The sequence below is a fragment of the Haliotis asinina genome, chromosome 6 (genome assembly GCF_037392515.1).
Source record: "Haliotis asinina isolate JCU_RB_2024 chromosome 6, JCU_Hal_asi_v2, whole genome shotgun sequence".
Classification (NCBI taxonomy): domain Eukaryota; kingdom Metazoa; phylum Mollusca; class Gastropoda; order Lepetellida; family Haliotidae; genus Haliotis; species Haliotis asinina.
The window spans coordinates 41,507,501-41,529,736 of NC_090285.1; the positions used below are offsets into that span (position 1 = coordinate 41,507,501).

At 36.7% G+C, this 22,236-nt stretch overlaps 1 protein-coding gene across 1 annotated transcript in view; it reads right to left on the bottom strand.

Moving 5' to 3' along the window:
* The window catches only part of LOC137286116 (E3 ubiquitin-protein ligase rnf213-alpha-like), a 251,401-nt gene that overhangs the window by 43,952 nt on the left and 185,213 nt on the right, over nt 1–22,236 (bottom strand). Inside the window, exons 35-59 of the mRNA XM_067817776.1 lie at nt 21,957–22,069; nt 21,570–21,767; nt 20,166–20,291; nt 19,064–19,184; nt 18,289–18,527; nt 17,322–17,404; nt 16,780–16,913; nt 16,193–16,285; nt 13,943–14,110; nt 13,613–13,770; nt 12,760–12,982; nt 12,335–12,505; nt 10,059–10,121; nt 9,831–9,940; nt 9,519–9,656; nt 8,048–8,207; nt 7,748–7,821; nt 7,245–7,377; nt 6,706–6,813; nt 5,542–5,627; nt 4,940–5,122; nt 4,491–4,605; nt 4,070–4,264; nt 2,171–2,307; nt 1,539–1,731 (exon numbers count right to left, since the gene is read on the bottom strand). Coding sequence (XP_067673877.1) covers nt 1,539–1,731; nt 2,171–2,307; nt 4,070–4,264; nt 4,491–4,605; nt 4,940–5,122; nt 5,542–5,627; nt 6,706–6,813; nt 7,245–7,377; nt 7,748–7,821; nt 8,048–8,207; nt 9,519–9,656; nt 9,831–9,940; nt 10,059–10,121; nt 12,335–12,505; nt 12,760–12,982; nt 13,613–13,770; nt 13,943–14,110; nt 16,193–16,285; nt 16,780–16,913; nt 17,322–17,404; nt 18,289–18,527; nt 19,064–19,184; nt 20,166–20,291; nt 21,570–21,767; nt 21,957–22,069 — 3,522 coding nt within the window. The remainder of the gene's footprint in view (nt 1–1,538; nt 1,732–2,170; nt 2,308–4,069; nt 4,265–4,490; nt 4,606–4,939; nt 5,123–5,541; nt 5,628–6,705; nt 6,814–7,244; nt 7,378–7,747; nt 7,822–8,047; nt 8,208–9,518; nt 9,657–9,830; nt 9,941–10,058; nt 10,122–12,334; nt 12,506–12,759; nt 12,983–13,612; nt 13,771–13,942; nt 14,111–16,192; nt 16,286–16,779; nt 16,914–17,321; nt 17,405–18,288; nt 18,528–19,063; nt 19,185–20,165; nt 20,292–21,569; nt 21,768–21,956; nt 22,070–22,236) is intronic.

Here is a 22,236-nt window from a genome sequence, read left to right on the forward strand (position 1 = left end):
ATAAAGTTCATTCAAATAGTTAGGCCACTGCCCTGAGTAACAGTTATATAATTATGTAACTTACAGATTAATCATACGTATACACTACAAACAAAGAGTACATGAACATTCTAAAATTTGATAGTTTGTCTTCCACATGAACTTAGCTGTTGTGTTTGTGAATATGAATCAAACATGGTGCTGGTGTGTATCAGAACTCCAGTTTTTCACTGTTTTTGACAATGTTTCATTTCACTCAAACTCAATGAATACTGAATCAGTTGCTTCACTGCATGTTCAAACATGTCTTTAAAAGTGTCCATTAAACACACAAAATGTTTCATTTACCTGAAACTATAAATGACCCTACCAAGTTTAAGTTCATATGACTATCAAAGAGGTTCCGATACTTTTTGTTTGTAGTATATATACATATATTTTTCTAAAAAAACAATAATCTTGGTTTTAAAGTAAAAGAGTACCATGACATTGCAGTAAAAAAATATTAATGGTTCCACCATATACTGGTTGTACATACTGATTTAAACAGCTCATAATTATGTTCATGAGTTTGGTACTGATTTTCCCATTTGAACAGCCATGAAAAAACAACAGGAATAAACTCATCGACCACTGACTGTAAATGCTCTGTTTTCCGACCATATGTTAATTTTACCTTAAAGTCACCTTGAGTGTATAAAGAGAACACTCTGTAGGTGAAAGCTTGATCCAGCACATAAAATTTGATGAAATTGAAATCACGAAGACTACAGTTTCAGCATTGCTACAAAAATATTTTCTGCACAAATACCAATAAATACAAAACAAATAAATAACTGTCCAAAATGTTTCAACATCTGCAAGAATGAGGTTAATGTTGTAATTAAGTTTATGTGACCCAAACACTGAGCCACACAAGGCAAATACCTTGTACAGCCATATAATTCTTTGACACATTTAACAAGAATTTGGAAAAAATATTTATATGATCTTGAAAAGAATCATAGATGCCAAAGTTAGGTTCCTCAGTCTCACAATTTTGGAAAAAATGTCTACAGAGAAATGTGACATTGTTTTGATAACACAACTGCAAATTATCACAATACAGTTGAGAAGCAACAGTCATAATCATGTCAAAATACCTAATTTGGTGGCCATAATAGTCAATCCCAAATATCTACAAATGATTCAGTTGCAATGTTAGGTGAAAATAAAAGCATGTGAAGTGTTATGTTCACTTTTTCAGGAGTTTCTGCAGTTATAATGATGAGATTTTGAGAGGGATGAACAGACTAATCACAATACACGCATGAATATCAAACTAAGTTTCATAAGTCCATTTGTTTCTGAGGAGAAAACATTTATGCCATGCATGGCATGACGAATACAGGAAAAAAATGACTACCCTACATATATGACAAATGCACACCTGAAAGCACCATGGGCTGGGAAACCTGTGTACCTTTGGCGATCTTCTTAAAGATAGCTGACCAATAATTATATTGTTTCTCTCTTTCTGCAGCTTGATAAGAATCTATTATGAACATATATGAACTTACCTGAAAGCCAGAAAAGCAGCCTCCAGCAATATTAGGCAGTTGTATGATGAAGACTACAGCGAATTGTCTTGCATCATGCAGCTCATCCAGAACACAGTACTGGGCACTCCTGATGAGAGACTGGTTTCTGTCTCCAGATCCACACTGAACCAGCAGCAGTTTCTGACCTTCTTCACTCCGCTGAACAAAGTTTCTAAAATTTGACAAATCAATAGTTTCTGAACACCTACTGCTCATAGTTTCTGTTACTGAAATCAGTTAAAAGGTTTGACCTTCAACATTTCCAAAGATCCCAAAACTCAAACAAATTTATAGTGAAAGGAGCATTCACATAGCAATCCTGTTTTTGAAATACAAAACAAATGAGCACACTCCTTTACCAAAAACAAAACAAACAAACAAATAATAGTCATCCTGTTGCTGGCAATATCTAATGGTTGCCTAAATTAATAATCTGGCTAATTCACCATTCAGACTTTTTATCAGCACAACCCTGAAGATATAAATCTGACCAAAGATTGCAAGATTGCATTTTTTAAATGGATTCAATGGCCATGTATTCTCTTTTTGTGACACATATCGGGTGCTGCCAATTCTTCGAATCGAGAAGTCAAATAGTTGAGGACACCTACTTGATCTGCTGTGCAAATTGCTGCTCTGTGTCAAAGGACTGCAGTGTGAGCAGGATAATGTTGTTGGGAGTCAGAGTTAGATGTCTGCCCAGGTCCTCCTTCTCCTGGTCTGTCAGCAGTTTGGAGTGAGTTGTCACCTGTATGACAATCAAGATTTAATTAAATATACAAAGCCATCAAAACAATGGTTACAAAAAATCTAAATACATAAAGTAAGAGGCAACACAATATTATCACTTCATCTCTTAGTCTGTATGTGTTAACTTTATATTGGCACTTAACTGTACATCTGCATTAATACTGTCCATAAGTCTATCAGCATATAAGCTATCCAAGGTGATTCATGTCAAGTAAGTCAAAGGATCAAGACATGTGGTTTGCAGATAAACTGTCCTGACAGCTGGCATCTACAATCATTAGAGCACTGGAAAGGGTTTGAGACAGATTCTATGTCTTTGAACATAGTCATGGGGACATTCATTCTAGTTGAATGGTCACCTGACTAGACTATGCAAGTTGTCATCAGTGGTGACTCAAAGACCCATGTGTGACATAAATTAACTGACCAAAAATGAATGTTCTGAATGAATAGGCTCAACCACGTGCATTCTAGCTGTCAACAGCAGATCATCCTGCATGTGAACATGAAACACATGACTATCAAACACTTGACTATCATACCCACAAGAAATTCTATAACACTTAGAAAAGTGTGATATCACACAGCCCCTCAACATGCTTCTGGCACATTTGGGGATTCAGCCTCTATGTCACTAAACAAATGTAAAAGAACAAGACATCTGACTGTTTCTGAAGTCCAACCCGAGGAGATAATTTCTATCTAACCTGCCCACATACAAGAGTAGTAATCAAAACAATATCATGGGGTTAGGATTCACAGCTTTGTATGTCCATGTCAGGTATACAACAACATGGGTCTAAGTCAAACTTATTGCCACAGAAAAACCAACATATTCTAAGAATTCTAAGTACAAAAGGCAAGAGCTGACAACCTGATCTTCCTGAATGGAAAATCAATGAAAAAAAACACTTATTACTTTTAGTGTCAGCATCAGACTTGTTATCATGGCAACAATCACAAAATAAATTTATATCAATTTCTGCCAAGAAGAAGGTCACCTTTGGCTCCTTTTTTTGAATTCTGACTCAGAAACAACACTAAATTTGTTTTGGTTAATTAAAACTTCCCCCCATGGAAACAGGACTAAATATAATTGAAAAACAATATATCCATGTGGTTATCTCCACTTTGTTTTGAAAAATGTTGAATGTTTTTAGGTTATGGCCCAAAATGAAAACATCTTTCACTGTTGACTATCTACCAGCATTATAAGCCAGTGGGATAAAAATGAAAGTTTGTAAAAAGTCTCAAGAAATTAAAAAAGGCCATTGTTACCATGGAAACTGAACAAATACCTTTTGCTTAAAAAACAAAACAAAAGACAACTATGAAACAATACCAATTCACCACTTGACCTATTCGTGTGCCAAGAATTTTTGTATAAAACTTCAGGTAACTTCTGTTTAGGACAATTAAATACCTTATTAACAACAAAATATAAATTCAGTCACAAACCTCATTAAATCTGGGATATCACATACTACTATACAATTATATACTTGACTGACTGACTAACTTACTTCTTTGCCTGTTAACTCACAGAACAGGAAAATGAAGCTTGCAATTATAAACTATTTGTTAGAGTCAACATCTTTTCTTGTTTTAACTTTAGTTTAACTTTAATTTAGTAATGTGTCAACAGTAACTCAAATAACACACAATATCTGCTGCAGATATCATGGCTACTTTAAAATTTCTCTTTTTTTCACAATAATACCTGTTGTGAAATACAGAAATGTGTTTCAAAATTGTCTTACCTGAGCTTGCAAACTGGAACAACCCATCTCCAAGATCTTCTTTTTAAGATACTGGTAGATGTCATCATGTTGCTGGCACTGCCAGTAAGTTCTGTGGATAGTTTCAGCTTCAAGATGGAGTTTCTGATCTGCCAGCCTTTCCACTGAGGCAGGAGTGGCACACCACAACAGTATCTCTTGACATTCCCTGAAAATCTGTGCCAGGAAAATATATAACAGAAAGATGGTCTATTAGCATGGGGTTTTGATGGGAAATGGGAAAACAATCACAGTAAGCAAAATGTGCTCTATGGATGAAGCACATACAAGTAGATGATTGACTACATTATCCTTTAAAACCGTTGCCAAGGTGTAATGAATGTGAACCATTTTTAATGAATATGTCACTTTCTTCATGATGCTTAGAAAATGTCTCACTCACATCCTCATCCGAGGCCACAAGATGATCCCTGCCCCAAACTTGTATCACAATGGCTGCAGCTGTGTCTGGATGGTAGCCCATGAAGGCATCTTCAGGAAGATTCTCTCTCTGCCTACTAAGATAACAACAAGAGTACTAGAAGTACAGAAGTACACCTTAAGTGGTATATAGTAGGTTCTGCCAAACCAGCCAATTTATCTTAAAGCCAAACTCTTCTTTGGTCTCATAGCCTTAATCAGTCAAGCTAACACAATATGCTTTCATGCATTTCAAAATAACACTCGTTTGTAAACAACCTGTGACATGATTCCAACTGAAGTACTAAATATAGGAATTGCACATGGTATATTCATTAAGGAGTACAATATAGCATTCATATTAAAACACTCTAATGTATGTCTATCTCCCACACAAATGACAAGATGTTCAGTTAAACAGTCATGTCTCACTTTCCAGAAGTGAATGTTCTGGCAGTTATAAAGTCCACAGCCCACTGGTTCAGTTCCTCTGCCAGTTTTTTCTGCTCAGGTGTCATCATGTTGTTAAGATCAAGGAAGTGTTTCTCCAGGCGGTTGATCAGTGGGATCGGGAACTCATCATATACCTTCTGCTTCTCTGCTACGACAATCAGTCTGGTAACAAAACACAGACATGTTTAAATATGAAGTGGCATCAATGGACTGCTATTTGGTAACAGGTTATAATACAGCATGCAATACTCTGCCAGGATCAGAACATGTTTGCACAAAACTACATGAAGAATCATTATTATCACAAATAATATCATTTTGTAAGTGTCCATTCACTGGAAATAGAAATCTATTTAATAAAATATACAGTGCAAGGTCTTGAAGCATCCATGATCTGCTGATCATGGGTTTAAAACCCATGGTTTGAATCCTTGTATTGCAGCACCATACAACTGTCATCTACTTTATACATTTAGACAGCCTATACAGAATTCTATTCAAAGCATTGTTCAGCTAGACACCTTCAATCAGTAAGCAAGACATGTACTAACAGTTAAAAGCCCTGCAGTTATAGCACCTACTTGAATTTCTGATGAACTCTGCACTTGACTCTGTGTGTGCCAAGCCCAAGATCAACAAAGCGTTCACCTCCAAGTCGGGCATAGTACTGAAATCACAGAAGCATGTGGAAACCAAATATGTGAAATGATCATTTAGTGCTGCCCTTCATAGCATTTGAACTGATCATTAACAAATGGTGGAACATCAAAGACAGTGTTACCTTCATTCTGTACTACTTCTTTGAGAAGCATGTTAGAGTTGTAAAGATAAAGGAAAACCAAGTTCTTTGGAACTGACTATCCATTGAACCTTATTTTCCTTCATTCTGTACCATTACATACAATTGTAAACACTGAACAGAGAGTTATTGAAAACAGTCCTACATTGAAGTTGCAAACTCACATACTGAAGACATTATTGAGATGAAGATGCTGTTTGCTGACCATGTCATGTTTAAATCAGCAATACTTGTATTAACAAGTGAGCATGGCTCTTCAATATCCAAAACATGAATTCCAACACCAGATGAAGAACAATTTGGAACATATTGATGACAGTTTCATGAATAAAGCACAAAAAATAACAGTTAGAGCATGCTTAGTCAGATACAGACATTGTCACTGATGAATTTATCCTGTACATGGGGAAAAGGTCCTTGAATAACTCTCTCACAAAATATTATGGACATTGCTACCAGACAGACCTTCTCATTCATTAGGCTACCGCTTAACATCAGTTGTCACAGATGATTATTTCTCAGACAAACAAGTCACTGTATGATATTATAGATCACACCACTTTAAGCATAAAAGTGAAAAAAAAAACACCTGTAGTTATCATAAATTCTACTGACATCACTTTTTGCACCGCACCTCTTCTGTTATCATAGAAATTGTCCACCGAGTATTGAAAGAACCTACACAGTAGTTTTCAAGTTACAGGTTGCACAATACTGTCAGTGATAGACAAATTGACAGATGGATGGGAGGAGAAAAGGATGTCCTTGATATAATAATAAACCCAAACTGCCTCAAGGACACTAAACCATGCCCCATGTAATAACACATTTATGATATGAGTGAATGATCTGGTATCAAACAAGCAAAATCCCATAAATCCCTTAAATTCTGTATGACACTTCTCTTTGAACTTATTCTGAGAAGCCAAAAATAGTGACAAGTCACCTGGTTCAGTGCATCATAAAGACTCTCATACAGATTTTCCAGGTTCAACAAGATGACTGTGCTGCCAGTCTCCATGCACACCTTGATCCTGTTGATGTTACGACACACCTGTAATACAATGCCAAATATGTCACCAAACTAGTCTCAACAATTATCTGTCCTCTTACTGCTGTATTTGAAGGTCTTGACTTTAACATCATTAGTTGTCTTGTGCTTGTTCAAGAGCCTTGAAATAAGAGAAGGATTGTGCCAAACTTGAAGTCCAATCTGTCAGAGGGGCATTTGTCATCATGTAGTCTCTAACAATGCACAGCATGCCATGATAAGTACTGTACTAAGTATTCAATCCATTTTCTATTTGTAACAGCTACCTCACGTGAACATTGCTTTTGAAACATGTCATTTTCCACCTTTTTAACAAACCTAATCTAAATGTAGTTAGATATAGTGGCCAAAACTTCAGATCAAGTTATTAATATAAATAGAAGCTGAATAACAGCAACAAACTATTTTCCACAACCAAAAGAAGTCAGTATTACCTGAGTATATTCCTGGTCCTTAGGAAAACTGGAGCCAAAGATAACAATGACTTTGTGTCTGGCTAAAATCTCTTGCTGTAAGATGCTAAGAGCTCCATAGTTCTCAGTCAACAGCAGCAGGTAACGGCTCTCACTGTATGTGAAAAAGATTTTCAGCAACACCTGAACTTGTAAATGATGAAAGCATTTTGCTTGTATTCAAAGTATTCTGACATTGCAGCTATAACTTGTTGTAACATCAACAACTGAAGATGTAAACCAATAATACTGAGTATAAATGTTTAATACTATCAATTTAGAAATGCTTTCTGAAATAATAGTATTAACAGACAAGAAATTAAACCATAACAACATCTTAATAGTGTTTCTTTAACCACAACGACAATTCATTCAATTATTTACTATAGTTTGACAACAGAGAATCATGGTATACTTATCAGCATTAAATAGACATCCTGCACATTGAGTTATACATTACATAATGATAATAACTAAATGTTGACCTGCTTGCAACGTCAGTGGACAGACCAGCCTCTATAAGTTGAATAGTGTTTGATTCAGGATCATCATCATGTTTCTGTGTGAGAAAATAGCACATTTTCAACTTTCAATGATTTTTATGAGAATTGTTATGTTTGAAATGTAGCATAAGATGTTTCATAGAACCATCATCATTAAAGTCATTTTTGAAAAAAAAGTTTGTTTGTGAAATACTATGACTGCATAATTTTACATTGCTTTGAACCACTTATAAATAGATTTTGTTTAATTGAAGGGAATTAGTAACAGATTCACTATTTTACCTGTTCCTGCTTTTGAACTGTAGTGATCTTGTCTTTGAACACAACAACTGGGTCCAGGTTGTCAAGGCCACCAAAGTTCCTCTTGACAGCATGCTCTAACTGATGCCAGCAAATGTCTCGGTCGTGTTTATCAGCAAAGGCATAAACCATCTTTACAAGGCTGCAACATATCACACTAGGCCTCATTAAGAAAGGTAAAATGATACATAGCACATGTGAAGAAAATTTACTCAGAAATGACAGTACAAAAGTGTCATCAAATGTTTAAGGAACTGACAAGTGTGACACATTGTGACATACAAACAGAAAGTTCAAACACTCCTAGCAAAAATGCACAAAATGAAAAAGACAAACAGGAAGCACTCGGTCATTCAGAATACTGTGTACCTTTTCACACATTCAAGACACATGTGCACCTTGTTCTTATGTTCCTTATCAGATTCAAAAGGAAAGCTTGCAGAAGCGCATTACTTTCCTCTACTAGAGCTCTGCAGAGTCCTGGGAGATATGATGGTGCTGGGTGACATGTGTATAAACATCAACTGAATTCATCTCAGGCATGCTCAATGCTGGCCACTCCATGCCTTCTGCACTCAGCTGCCTAATAAATTCTGTGACAATCCTAGCCCATTGACGCCTAGCATTTTCATCTTGCGCTAAAGAGGGTCAGCAACACATAGTTTGCAGGAAAGGTACTGCTATAGGAGCCAGAATTTCATACTGTCTAGTCAGGTTACTGTAGACCACATGCTTTAGAGTATATCCATCATGAGTTATCCATGCCCAAACCATGAATAACTCTCATCAAAATTGTGGTGCATGGCCATAGATGCATCTGCGATTCTCTCTCCAGTGTGACAATAAATCCTCTGCTGAGCATCATGGAAGGACAAACTGAATCTGCTTTCATCTGTGAAGAGCACACAAGATCACTGACATTGATTCCAGTGGCCATGATGTCTAATCCATCACAAATGTGCCTGTCTGAAGATCTTCTGCATTAAGAAATCTGTTACAAACGCAGTTTTAATCATGTGCGTTTCATCTCAGACTGTTGTGACTCTGGGGCAACCATGCCGATGTGAATATTCCACAGACCCCTTGGGCTTGAATACTCTGCTACAGTCTACTAGCAGCACTCACACAGCAACCTGACACACCTGAACACACATGCCTCTGAGACACATACAAAATGTTGAATGGTGGGGATCATCAATACTCCAAGCTGCTCATTGTTGTTTCCCATAAATATTTAACAATACACTACCTGTGTTCTGACAGAAGTTAGTATGTCTACAATGCATTGGGCTAAGTTCTATCTACTTCCCACTTGTATTTTGTTTTTCCATCCTTTTCCAATTAATTACTGCTTGGTGAGACAAAATGTAACTACTTTTTTGACAGCACTGTATATATCAGGCTAAACCAGTCCAAATAGACTAGTTTGGCTCACATGGCAAGAACTACATACCTGTAGAAGTCTCTCAGACCAAAGAATTCTCTTTTTGTATTCTGTGCTCTGTTGAATATAGTTGTGTAAGCATTTGCTAGCATTGGTAGCAAAGGCTTGATTCTTCGGAGGACTCTCCCACTACTTGAACAAATGCCTCTGAAAGTTAAAAAAATATTCATATGACATTCACTGAAGCAAAAAATCATACAATTTTCCTTCCTATAGTGAGACACTGAATATATGGCACTGAAATAAATGCATTGAGGTTAAGTGCACATAAAAACATCTGTAAGTATATATGTCAATACTAGTATTTGAATGTCTACTAACTGTGCACTCTTCACCAGTTCCCCATCATCAGGGACTTCTCTCTGCACCAGGATACCTCGGTTCATCTTGGCAGGGTCCAAGGCCCAGTTGGAGATACCAATGAAGGCAACCTAAGAATAGAGTAACATTGTATGAACCCTGTTTACAGTTGTTTACTAATATTATCTCAAACGAGATAGGTGAACTGTGAAATTTATGCAACTATATGATCTGAAATCTTTCACTTGCCTTCTTGTATGGCTCTGGCTTTTCATCTCCCTGACAACCATCTTCCAGAAGTGGATGAAGTGTCTGTGGAAGGAGAAATGACCTAGCAGCAAGTACTCTCATAAATACCACATCTACCAATGATTAACTTGAATGATGCCGGGATGCAAGAAACTTCTTGAAAGCAACTGAACTGCCAAACAGTGACATGGCACTGTAGATCACTCAAACTGTAGTCAACAGTTTAAAATTATAACAAAGAATCCATTGAACAAAATTTCCTTCTAACACTGATTTTGGAATATTTTCTTGCAAAATTCTTATCATTTCAAGTTTATATGAAAATCGTCTTATCTTCACAAAATATAATTAAACTCATCATACATCTGAGAACATACATGAACATGGTGACAAAAATGTCAACACAAATTTGAGCAAAAAAAAAACTTGATCATGCTTGAATATGCTTGTTCATGTTTATTATTTCTTTCACAGGTCACAGACATCTGCATATTTTGACTTGTCACAGCAAATTTTGGGGACATACGTCTATGACACCACATACTGTCCACAAAACTACTGCAAAATTCCTTCTTGCAAGTCTCAGATGTTACCAAATTCTAATACAAAGTAGGTTTAATTCCATTGTACAATAACAAGAGCATCTTGAGTGCCACAGGTAGTGACAAACATAAACAATACTCGTGTTCAAGATGTTAGATTTGTCTAGTTCAAAAGAACAGTTAAAGAAAACATATTTTTTAAAGAAAAACCGATGCAAATAGATAGTAGTCATTTTTAATTTCATTACAACCTGTTGCATATTGGATAGTACAGATCATAGTTTGGGAAACAACATAACATGTTCTCCTGTATGTGTGACACACTAGTCATTTCAACAGGTGGTTAGAAAAATTCCCCTGAATCAGCAAAATGTAATATATGGACTATATTGCCAGCCACCTCACTACCCCCTTTGGGCAGTACCATTCCTGGTGTAGGAATATGGCACTACTTGTACCATGCTTGTTGGTCAGTAAACATGTGACTTAACCTGCTCTCCAGTTCTCTGTGCATACAATACAGAATTCCAGGATCATACAAAGTACCAATACATGAAGAATCATTACACAAAAGACCTCTCTCCACTGAAGACATTGGCCAGATTATCTCATTGGTCAACGACAGTGTGATGTAACCTTTTATCCACATCAACTCAGTATACTATTATCGATCACTAAATCCAAGCCAAGTTTCAACTGGCTCAATTAAACTTTCTTATGTTAAAATACACCATCTCATTATTCCAACAGATTATGAAATCAATCATGGCACACTTTGGGCAACTAAGGCATACAATATTGCTCTATTAATACAGTGTTCAATCCAGGAATTTGGGATTGAGGGGGACATCCAATTTAATTGTTACAAAAAAGGGGGACCTGATCACATGTTAACTAAAGATAGGTATTTACTGTAATGTTGATGTCGTTACAAACTATTCACATAATTTTTCTTGATGCCCTTTGGCATCTTTCTTATCTTCATGGGTAAATTCCTTAGATCTAATCACCTCGGCCTGGACTGATTTTATCTACAGGCTCTTCTTTCATTAAAATTTTTTTCAGGTGAACAAAAACCCAACATTATAATTACATACTACTTTGAGTGAACAATAATGAGAACATGACTTTGGCAGTAAATTTGCAATTAAACATCTCTAGACAAATTTGTATGCTATTTCAGTTCTAATTTGTTCTTGGTTTGCGTCGTATTATGTGCAGGAATAAAGATTACTGTGTGCATTTGTCTCGTATACAGAGCTGGAAATAGCAATCAGCTGTGCACATGTCCCCGCCACATTACCAGGGAATCTTAAAATGAATTCTGATGCAGTGATTGGACAAATATAGTACCTGAAACAGCTGTTTCATCAAGAGAAATACATTTTAGCACTGTGTAATTCTAATTTCAGGTTTTGCTCCATCAATATAAAATATTTATAATCAAAACTAATGTTATGTGATAGCACTTTGGTGTATTGTTTGCGCTGATACCATGTTCTTAAGTATTCACAGGATATTTTGAGACACAAGATCATGATGTTTCAATAATTGACGCTAAAGAAATTACAAACATTGCTATACTGCTTAATAAGCAGTGCCTGATTGGCTGAAAACCTATGGACTATACTGTACAATAATATGATGCCCATACAAACCTGACCCAGAAACACAGGTAGATTTCAGCACCACACTAGAAAGTTTCTCAGTATCAAGTAACACACGGAAAATTACCTTCAGTGGCATCCTTGGTGAGTCTTCTGCCAGTCCAACTTCATCCAGAACAACGATGGAGGCAAACCTGTCCAGGTCCTTGTCCTGCTGGTAGCGAGCACACTGACGGAAGGTGCCAACAATACCTTCAGCAGTGGCCAAAGGACTGCACTGGAATGACACCATCTGTGCCTGCAAAAGTATAGCAAAAACTTTGCTGCAATCATATAAACTGACGTGACAATGACCGAGGACACTTTGTTCATGATCATCAATTTTTGGAGGTTTCAAAACCTTTCAGGATATTTATCTCAACAGTTTTATTGTTGTCAATGAAACACTGAACATGATCAAGGTCTGATAACAGATGACAAAATATTTACTTCCACTAAAAGAAGATGTTAAGGTCTTGGTTCTCCAAAAGAAATGTTCATGGAATGACAAACCTGTTTCAGTTGTTTGAATAGCTCTGATCTGGCTGAGTTGCCTTGCATGGCATCTGCAACAATGGTTTTGGCCAGGGACTTAGAGCTGCCTGGTTTTCCCACAAGGAACAGGGGGATCCTCAGTTCAATACAGACAACCATCATGAACAGGTTCTCTTTGAGGGCCTGGTTCTTTGCTATGTTTTCTTCAAGCTGGACTTTGTCAACAAAGACATCTTGGCAACTAAAATGAAATAACATTTTCTGGAAATCTTTGATTACCTTTGCTTGGATATTTCTTGATAACCATCCAATTATCTACGACCAAAGTTAACCAAACTCTTTCATTCACCATCATTAAAAGCATAAAGGAATATATCCTGCTAAATGATTCGCCTGTTTCCTTTATGAAAACATTACATTTGAACATTTTCCAGAAACGCACTGCATACACTACCGATCATGTGACAAACAAACAGCTCATACTGACATTTTTCAGATAGTCTTCATAGCCTAGTGGATAAAACTATCAGGCTAGTAAGTGAAGGGTTGCAGCTTTGAAACCTGGCATCAGCACAAAATACTGGAAGTTTTAAATAATGTGAGATTTTAAAGATCTGTAACAGTAAGACAAAGTATTATCAATCTTCAAAACTTATACTAGTAAAATAATTAAAAGGCAAAGGCTATTGTATAGAAAATCCTCAGCAATGCTGCAGAAAATCCCTGGAACCAAGGTAATCCTGAACAAAATCACTGGAATTTCATAAAGAATGTCCACAAAATTACCTCTAAAGGTTTACTTGGTAAAAGGGAAACCTGTCGAGACAATAAACTGACATCACTGGAGGTTTATAAATCAAATATTACCAACCTGTTTATGACCTGGACCATTTGATCAAACCCACCAGGAATGGCACATGGATTCTGGAAATGCCTGCACATGTGACGATCATATTCCTCTCGACTTGTAAGTGAGGCTCGGTAACACACACTCAGTGCCAAGATCAGGGATTTTGTCACATCATCTGGCTGTAAAACATTTAATGCTGCAGATTACTTTCTGTTGACAGAAATGCACCTTTGAATGAGTGAGTATAGTTTTATGCAGCTTTCATCAATATTCTAGCAGCAGAAGGGAACACAAGATATGGGCTTCACACATTGTACCTACTGTTTTATTTGACAGTACCAAAAGACTCACAAGATTGACATGTTGACTTTCTTCCACCTCTTCTAAATGCTGATCAAGAGACAACAGGTTGTCTATGGCTCTGAACAGCATTCCATTCTCCTGGGACTGTTGGTAAAACCAGGCCATGACACTCAGGGTCCGATCAACATCACGGAGACTCACAAAACTGCACTCATCCTGTAAATTATTCATTAACATTCAGTATCAACACATATACAAACATACCTGTGCTTTGTGATCTAGTGACTTACAGACATGTACATGTTTGATCTACTGACCTAGTGACGAGTACATATTTGTGACTACTGAACTGGCAATGAGTGCTACATATTTCTGGCCTAGTGACAAGTACTACATGCTTCTGACCTGCTGACTTTGAAACGTACATATTTGTTACCAGATGACCTAGCAGCAAGTACTACATGTTTGTGATCTACTGACAAGTACTACATGTTTGTGACCTACTGAGCTACTGACAAGTATTACATGTTTGTGATCTACTGACAAGTACTACATGTTTGTGATCTACTGACAAGTACTACATGTTTGTGACCTACTGAGCTAGTGACAAGTATTACATGTTTGTGATCTACTGACAAGTACTACATGTTTGTGACCTACTGAGCTAGTGACAAGTATTACATGTTTGTGATCTACTGACAAGTACTACATGTTTGTGACCTACTGAGCTAGTGACAAGTATTACATGTTTGTGATCTACTGACAAGTACTACATGTTTGTGACCTACTGAGCTAGTGACAAGTATTACATGTTTGTGATCTACTGACAAGTACTACATGTTTGTGACCTACTGAGCTAGTGACAAGTATTACATGTTTGTGACCTACTGAGCTAGTGACAAGTACTACATGTTTGTGACCTACTGAGCTAGTGACAAGTATTACATGTTTGTGATCTACTGACAAGTACTACATGTTTGGGACCTACTGAGCTAGTGACAAGTATTACATGTTTGTGATCTACTGACAAGTACTACATGTTTGTGACCTACTGAGCTAGTGACAAGTATTACATGTTTGTGATCTACTGACAAGTACTACATGTTTGTGACCTACTGACAAGTACTACATGTTTGTGACCCACTGAGCTTGTGACAAGTACTGCATGTTTGTGACCTTCTGTGCTAGTGACAGGTACATGTTTGTGATCTAGTGACTTTTTGACAAGTACTGCATGTTTGTGACCTACTGAGCTAGAGAAAAGTTCTACATTTTTCTGATCTTTGTGACATGTAATACATGTGCATGACCTACTGACCTAGCAGCAAATACTACATGTTTGTGACGAACTGACATATAAGCAAGTATCACATGTTTGCAACCTTTGTGACCAGAAGATTTTATAACAAAGTGACAAGAAGTTCATCTTTGTGACCAACTGACCTAGCAGCAAGTACTACATGTTTACGACCTTGTGACCAGCGCTACACAATTGTGTAGTGACAAGTACTACATGTTTACAACCTTGTGACCAGAGCTACACAATTGTGTAGTGACAAGTACTACATGTTTACAACCTTGTGACCAGCGCTACACAATTGTGTAGTGACAAGTACTACATGTTTACGACCTTGTGACCAGCGCTACACAATTGTGTAATGACAAGTACTACATGTTTACAACCTTGTGACCAGCGCTACACAATTGTGTAGTGACAAGTACTACTTGTTTGTGACCTGCTGTGATAAGTGATTGTGAATAAGTGCTACATTTTACCTACTGCCCTAGTGGTAAATGGTACACGTTTGTGACCTGTTTACCTTTACATACACACCAGACAGAATGCAAAGAGAGAGCGAGAAAGAGACACTTTGTCAAATATAGAGATAAGGTACTTTGTCATATATACCTCATTTCCTAGGCTTAAAATCATGAGATTGTGAAAGTGCAAGATTGTGAGAATATCCATCACAATATTCAACAAAAACGTTGCTATGAACAGAGAATAAATAGGCACTTTGATGCTCACAATTACACAATACCTGGTTGCTCATTTGGTTCAAAGGCAGTGTGTAACCATGGAAGGTGTGGCACTCAATAAATTTCAGGTGTACTATACATCATTTTCAGTTGCTCCCTTTACATTTGAAAATCCTTGCCATCAGAACATGCAATGGGGTAACAGCAAAAACTTAACTTAGTGGAGAATTTATCACACATTTTAAAAGTTTACAGATTCTTTAACAGTGCTAACACATAAACAGATTACACTGCAAAATATATTTAAACCAAACATACCTGTTGTCTCCTCATGAAAGACTGAGAGCTTATGAGGATCTTACTGACAACTGGCACAATACAACCCACTGCAGGTGTCTGACCATTTCGAACCTGCACAAATTCCAAACATATATGATTATGGCAAATATGATGCAAAAACACTTTTGTCGTATTCATGTAAAAAAATAGTTAGCAGTTTTGATAGTTCTAAGAATTCTACCCCTTCAACATCAGTGCTTAGATTTCTGTGAATTAGGTATCAATTGTAACAGACTTAAACTCATTCTATTCTACATTTGAAACACAGAAATTGTGACATGACTGCATTCTAATTTCATAATGTTCTATTCACAGCACAATTTTCTGTCTGAATGTACTGTAATCCAAACATTTTAAAAGCTGTCTAACAATAATTTTACAGGGCAACAATGCATAGTGAACCACTTCTCTTTTTAGATAAAGAGATGGACTATATCATCTTGATTAAAGAATACCTTGCCTATGGTAAATATTACTACCAACAAGCAGACATGGTCATATAATAACAGATCAAAAGTTGAATGCAGGACTTATTTCATAGCTATTAGACAGTGAAATCATCTCACATATCTGTTGACCATCTGTCTGATGTAGAGTTCTTCCACTTGAACATTGAGTTGGCCAAAGTCCCAAACAAGAGGAAGCATGCTCTGTGGCAGTGGCTGAACCCGGTAGACAAGTCTCCTCATAGGGACATGGCCTAGATATAGAAAATAATCAATATATGTTACTGCAGTTCATGTTATTACTATTTTGCTTAAAAAAAAAACACACAAAAATTTAAAATTACAAACCCGTATGGCCAAATACTTCAATTTGTAAAACAAAATTTATGCTAGACCATTACATATACACATCGAAATTCAGTTCTTTGCTACAAAAATATGTAAACATGAAAGTGCAATCAATAACATCAACACAATCATCTCCATCTCTACACATCTCTGCCATACATCCTTATTCATCAGTTATTCTGTTTGTACCATACATGAATAGATGAACAAGACAGTCTGCCATTAATTTGTCTGGGATTCCATTTCTACTAATTCCATAAACGAAGGCCAATTTTCAGTTTTACCATTTTACTATCAGAATTCATTCCACTTACCCAACTTATCTGTTGTCTTGTCAGCCTCAACATGATAGCCAAGTCCTGCTTTTTCAAGTCTCTGAATATACTCATCTGAATGCCTGTTTGTAAACATTAGCAAAAGTTAGTCAAACATCTTTGAATACTTTCAATGAAGGTAGATGTGTCTGTGTGATTCATTGCTTCTGTCAATGAAGTTGATTTGCTTACAATACACTTTTGATTAATGTTTCCATTTATTCTTTGTCTCTGAATTGGCAATACTGTGTCTGCAATGCATGGAATTGTGTATTGGCGTTCAGGAAGCTGGTAGCCTATCTAACATGTACCAATGATGATTGGATGACTGACCCAATGTGAACCAAATAAGTACAAAATTAACCAATTCAAACTATGCTGGCATGCTATAGTAGCCACATGTTGTGACACATTGTTACAAATTGAGCTTACACACGCAGCCTCGAAAATATTATATCCATTTTTTTCCATACTTCAAACCAACTGTCAATACACTTGATGTCACTCTCTTGCCAAACAGACTGCATTGGTAATAGTTCATTGTTAAGAAAACAATGTTGTCTGAGATAAATTTGAACTTTGCCGAAAGAGTGTTTCGTGGGTCATTTATCACAACAAAGGATCAAACGTTTATTTTCATTACTAGTATTGCTGCCATACATGTGGTTATAACAGTAAAACGGCAGTTATCACTAGCTATTGGGAATTTTGTCGATAGCACAGTGAGTATTGGTCCGGTAAGTGATGTTTTTGGACACTTTCTGATAACCTCGAAATTAAAACTCTCTCGTAATATCATTATTATCTCATAACTATTAATAGAAACTATCATTTTTTTAAAATGATTGTAACTTAAAGCTCTTTCCATGCATCCACTGCAATACTTTTGACTATTGTGTATTGTGTAACCTGTATGGGAACTAACAACCTTTACCTGAACCCATAACACTTATATACTTGAACATACTTTCTGTAAGGATTGCAGGCAGCCACAATCTTTAGGTTTTCTGACAGCTTCAGAGGTTGTCCATCCATAGTGCCATCACACATTATTTCCTTGATGAGTCCAATGGCCTCAGTTGTGTTTGCTTCATCAAAGAACAGGACAGTGTACATGTGTGGGTTCTTTGCCTTGTTAGCAGTGGCCAGTTTTTCTGCATGCCCAACCTTCTTGATGAGGTCCTCAGAAGTTGTGCCGCCATGAACCTTTCAAAGATAACTTTTACCACTAAAACACATGTATTTATGTGGTCTGAGAACATACATGATTTCAAACCAGTTTTACTACTTAAGAAAGTTAAATACGACCAGATGAATATTCTTGTTAACTCATCATTCATCCACCAGGTTGTCTAATGAGTACAGTTGAGACCTATGCCTCCTAATTTGTACTTCCGCTTTCAGAAAAATGACACTGCTGCAAATTTAAGGCATCTGTATGTCCAATACAAAAGAACTTTCAAAAAGCCTGTTGATACATGTAAAAGAAAGTTATATGCACTTCCAGTTTAATGACCCTGATCTTTAGTTTTCATAAAAATTTCTTTTTGAAAGTATGTATGGAAATTATTATCAACATGTGATATAAAATAGGCCCATGTCTGGATGACACACATTCAGTGTTACCAATATGACCACTCGCATTCAGATTTAAATTCCACTTGATGAAGATGTCTCTAACAAAATTGGAATTCCACATGTTGATGATGTCCCCTCTCTATCATATATTATAACACCTTTACCTTTACAATAACCATGTTTTGTATGTCAGAGCCTGGCAGGCATTGCAGATCACACATGAATTTGACCAGTCTTGTCTTCCCACATCCTGTCTCTCCCATGATTATCACTGGGATTCCACATCTGTAGAAACAGGTACACAACAATATATCTTACAAGAAAATAGAATCCGGTAGATCTGCTATATATTTAGCACTGTTACTAAATGCCTTTATTACATATATGCATGCCACACGTTAATTATACCGTTACAACAAGCCTATTTCTGGGTTATCATATCCTGCTGTGTACAGTGCATTAAGTTGGAGCTATCATCACCATTATTCATTTACATCATATATTCTAGTTTATCTCTCACAACTATTATTAAGGCGTTCACTTGGGTAACTTGGAGACCTGGCATGGGTGGATATTGAGTTGGACCTGGGTACCCATGTCAGCACCTGGACCTGTAGTGATCATATGACTACTAAAATGAACAATGTAATATGATACTGTTTTATGATTAAAAGGTTGTATTGCCTTTGAAGACATTATTTACAGTCACCTGCTTTGAATATAATACATAATTAAGATATTAAAAAATATTTACACTTTAGCCTCTGAGCTGAGGAATGCATTTTGCCATTTCTTACAAATTTGATGTCAGGAATTAACCCATTGGGTATCTGATTAAGGTAAGGTAATAGGGTGTGGGGTACTCGGGTAGAAAATTTTGATCCGTCCCAGCCCTAGCAATTACACATGCCTACTTGCTTTGAGAATGTCATATTTTCTGCATATCTCAATGCCCAGTTTGTCTTCTTCATATCTTACTCAATACGTTTGAGTGAAGAAGAAGATCATCATATAAAGAAGATGACATTCAAAAAAACTCTCTTCCTTTCCTACGTTTAAAGTTACCAGCTTCAAGGGAGAAACTCATCACCAGTGGCATCACACATAGAGCTTGGCAGCCAAAATAGACACATATTGTGTTGGGCACACAGCCACATATGCAAACTTGCCTGGAATTCAAAGGCCATACTTATCTTTGAAGTAGCACATGGCTTTCTTTGCGCAATATTTACCTGTAGACATTTGATTTGACTTTCAAACACTCACTTAAATCTCATGTAAATGGCCAGAATCTTCTTGACATTGTCTGTTGTCAGTTCATATGTTTCGTCAGGGTCATGTACAAAGTCGACACCTGGCATCACACTGCACAGCTTAGCCAATCGATCATGTCTGTAAATGTGAATGGAAAAATGCAATTTTCAAGAACCAGATATGTTCATGTTCGTGTATTAGTTTTTGTCCTTATAGTCTTGAAGACATAGAATGGCTCCATCCTACCATGATATTATAGTATCAAGCATAAACATACATTGCCCAGTATACAAGTATTACTGAATCTGTAACAGACAATGATTCATGTAATGTTCACAGCAGAGCAAAGTAAAATAATTATTCAGAACAATGTTTTCTGCAAACTGGGCTGATGGGCACATACTGATATTACTTCACAAAAGGACCCTATAATAATCCTACGTGATTATTTAGTGCAAGAGCTGAAATATGTCCTATGAAGTTGTTGTTAACATAGTGGTAGTAGTTCCTAATGTAGTTGCAGTAGAAGTGGATCTCCCATGACAACAGGTGAAAGCATGAGAAACCATGTTCTGTTGGTTAAGAAGAGGCTATGAGGATCTCTCCACACTCAGATAGATTGAATTTCAAGAAACAACTGAAAACCTACCTATTTCCACTGACCCTGTAAAAGCACTACTGAGCAGCATCGGTTGAATATCAGGCTCTCAGCAAGTGCATTACTGTTATCATTATTATTATTTTCCTGCCATGACAATAATTTGGAGATTTAACCTGCGCTTTCCGACATAATGTGTATTTTGTATATGGCTCCCTGCTTTATCACAACTAGTGTGTGTAGTTGACACTGATAAGGACTTCTGAAACTTGTGAAGATTAGTTGGACCACAGTTGTATTGCTAGAGCCACAAACTACAATGTACTTAACATCCCAATGCTTGGATTTCCTACCTGAATAACGTTACCATCTTATGATAGTGGCGTGTATTTTGGAACTAAGTATATCGGCAAAAACAGGCAATTTAAGTAAGATGATGTCACTCATGGTGTGCGTATTAGAAAGAAAGGTTAAGTGTACTAAAACTTATTTTCATTTGTCAATGAGTTTTGCTCCTGAAAATATGAAGACTTAGCCAAATCTTCATTACTAATCACTTCTATTGTTACCAAACAATCAGATCTTTTGGTCATGGGAAATTGGCAACAAACCAATTCAATGCCTGCAATATTTATAGATTTGAAATCAATAAATATAATTTTCGGCATAAAAGCTCTTGAATTCGCTCACTGAATCTGATTCATAAAACTAATCTCAACTATCATGTAGGTAGACGGCTAAGATTAGTACCTGGTCTGCTGGGTATCATTATAGCATTGCCTAACTATTATCTATAAATATATCGAAAGCTGTTTCACCTTTGCATCTGATCAAAGTTTTCGTTCATGTTGACCCTGTTTCTGGTCAGTGCTTTCTGTAGTGGTTTGGGCACTAGATTTTTCTCCAGCACCCTCCCTGTCTGCTGGTCCACCATGTTCCCTGTCTGGCGGTCGATGTTGAAGCCAAGGAAGGTCATGGTATTCCCATCAGGATTGAAGAAAATGTAGGGATGAGGGCTGAAGAAAAGAATCAGTACTGCAAATCAACACCATTTCAGTATACTTATGTTCATATAAGCAAAATGAGCAATGCTTGAAATCTGATTAATATTAAAGATGTTGATTCATGTTTCCAGTTGACTGTTTTATAAGCTAACTGCACAGACCCTTTCTACTTTAGATATTTGAAACTAGGCAAATCCACACCTGCTCTCCCATTTTCTCTTCATCTGAAACTGAGCTAGGTCTACGGTTTCTTGGACATTCAGTTGATCCAGAGGTGTCTGCTCACTCATCACCAAGGATCTTGTCGCAAAGTCCTGTGAAACATGGAAGCCAATGACCTGAATCCTGAATGCCCTAAATCATCTTACAAATTGTTTTTGTTCATGCATGGACAGAATGTGAGATATATTAGATATCTGTTGCAATATATTTTAATTTGAAGCAAAGAATACATTCTAATATATGGTCAGGGTTTTATCTT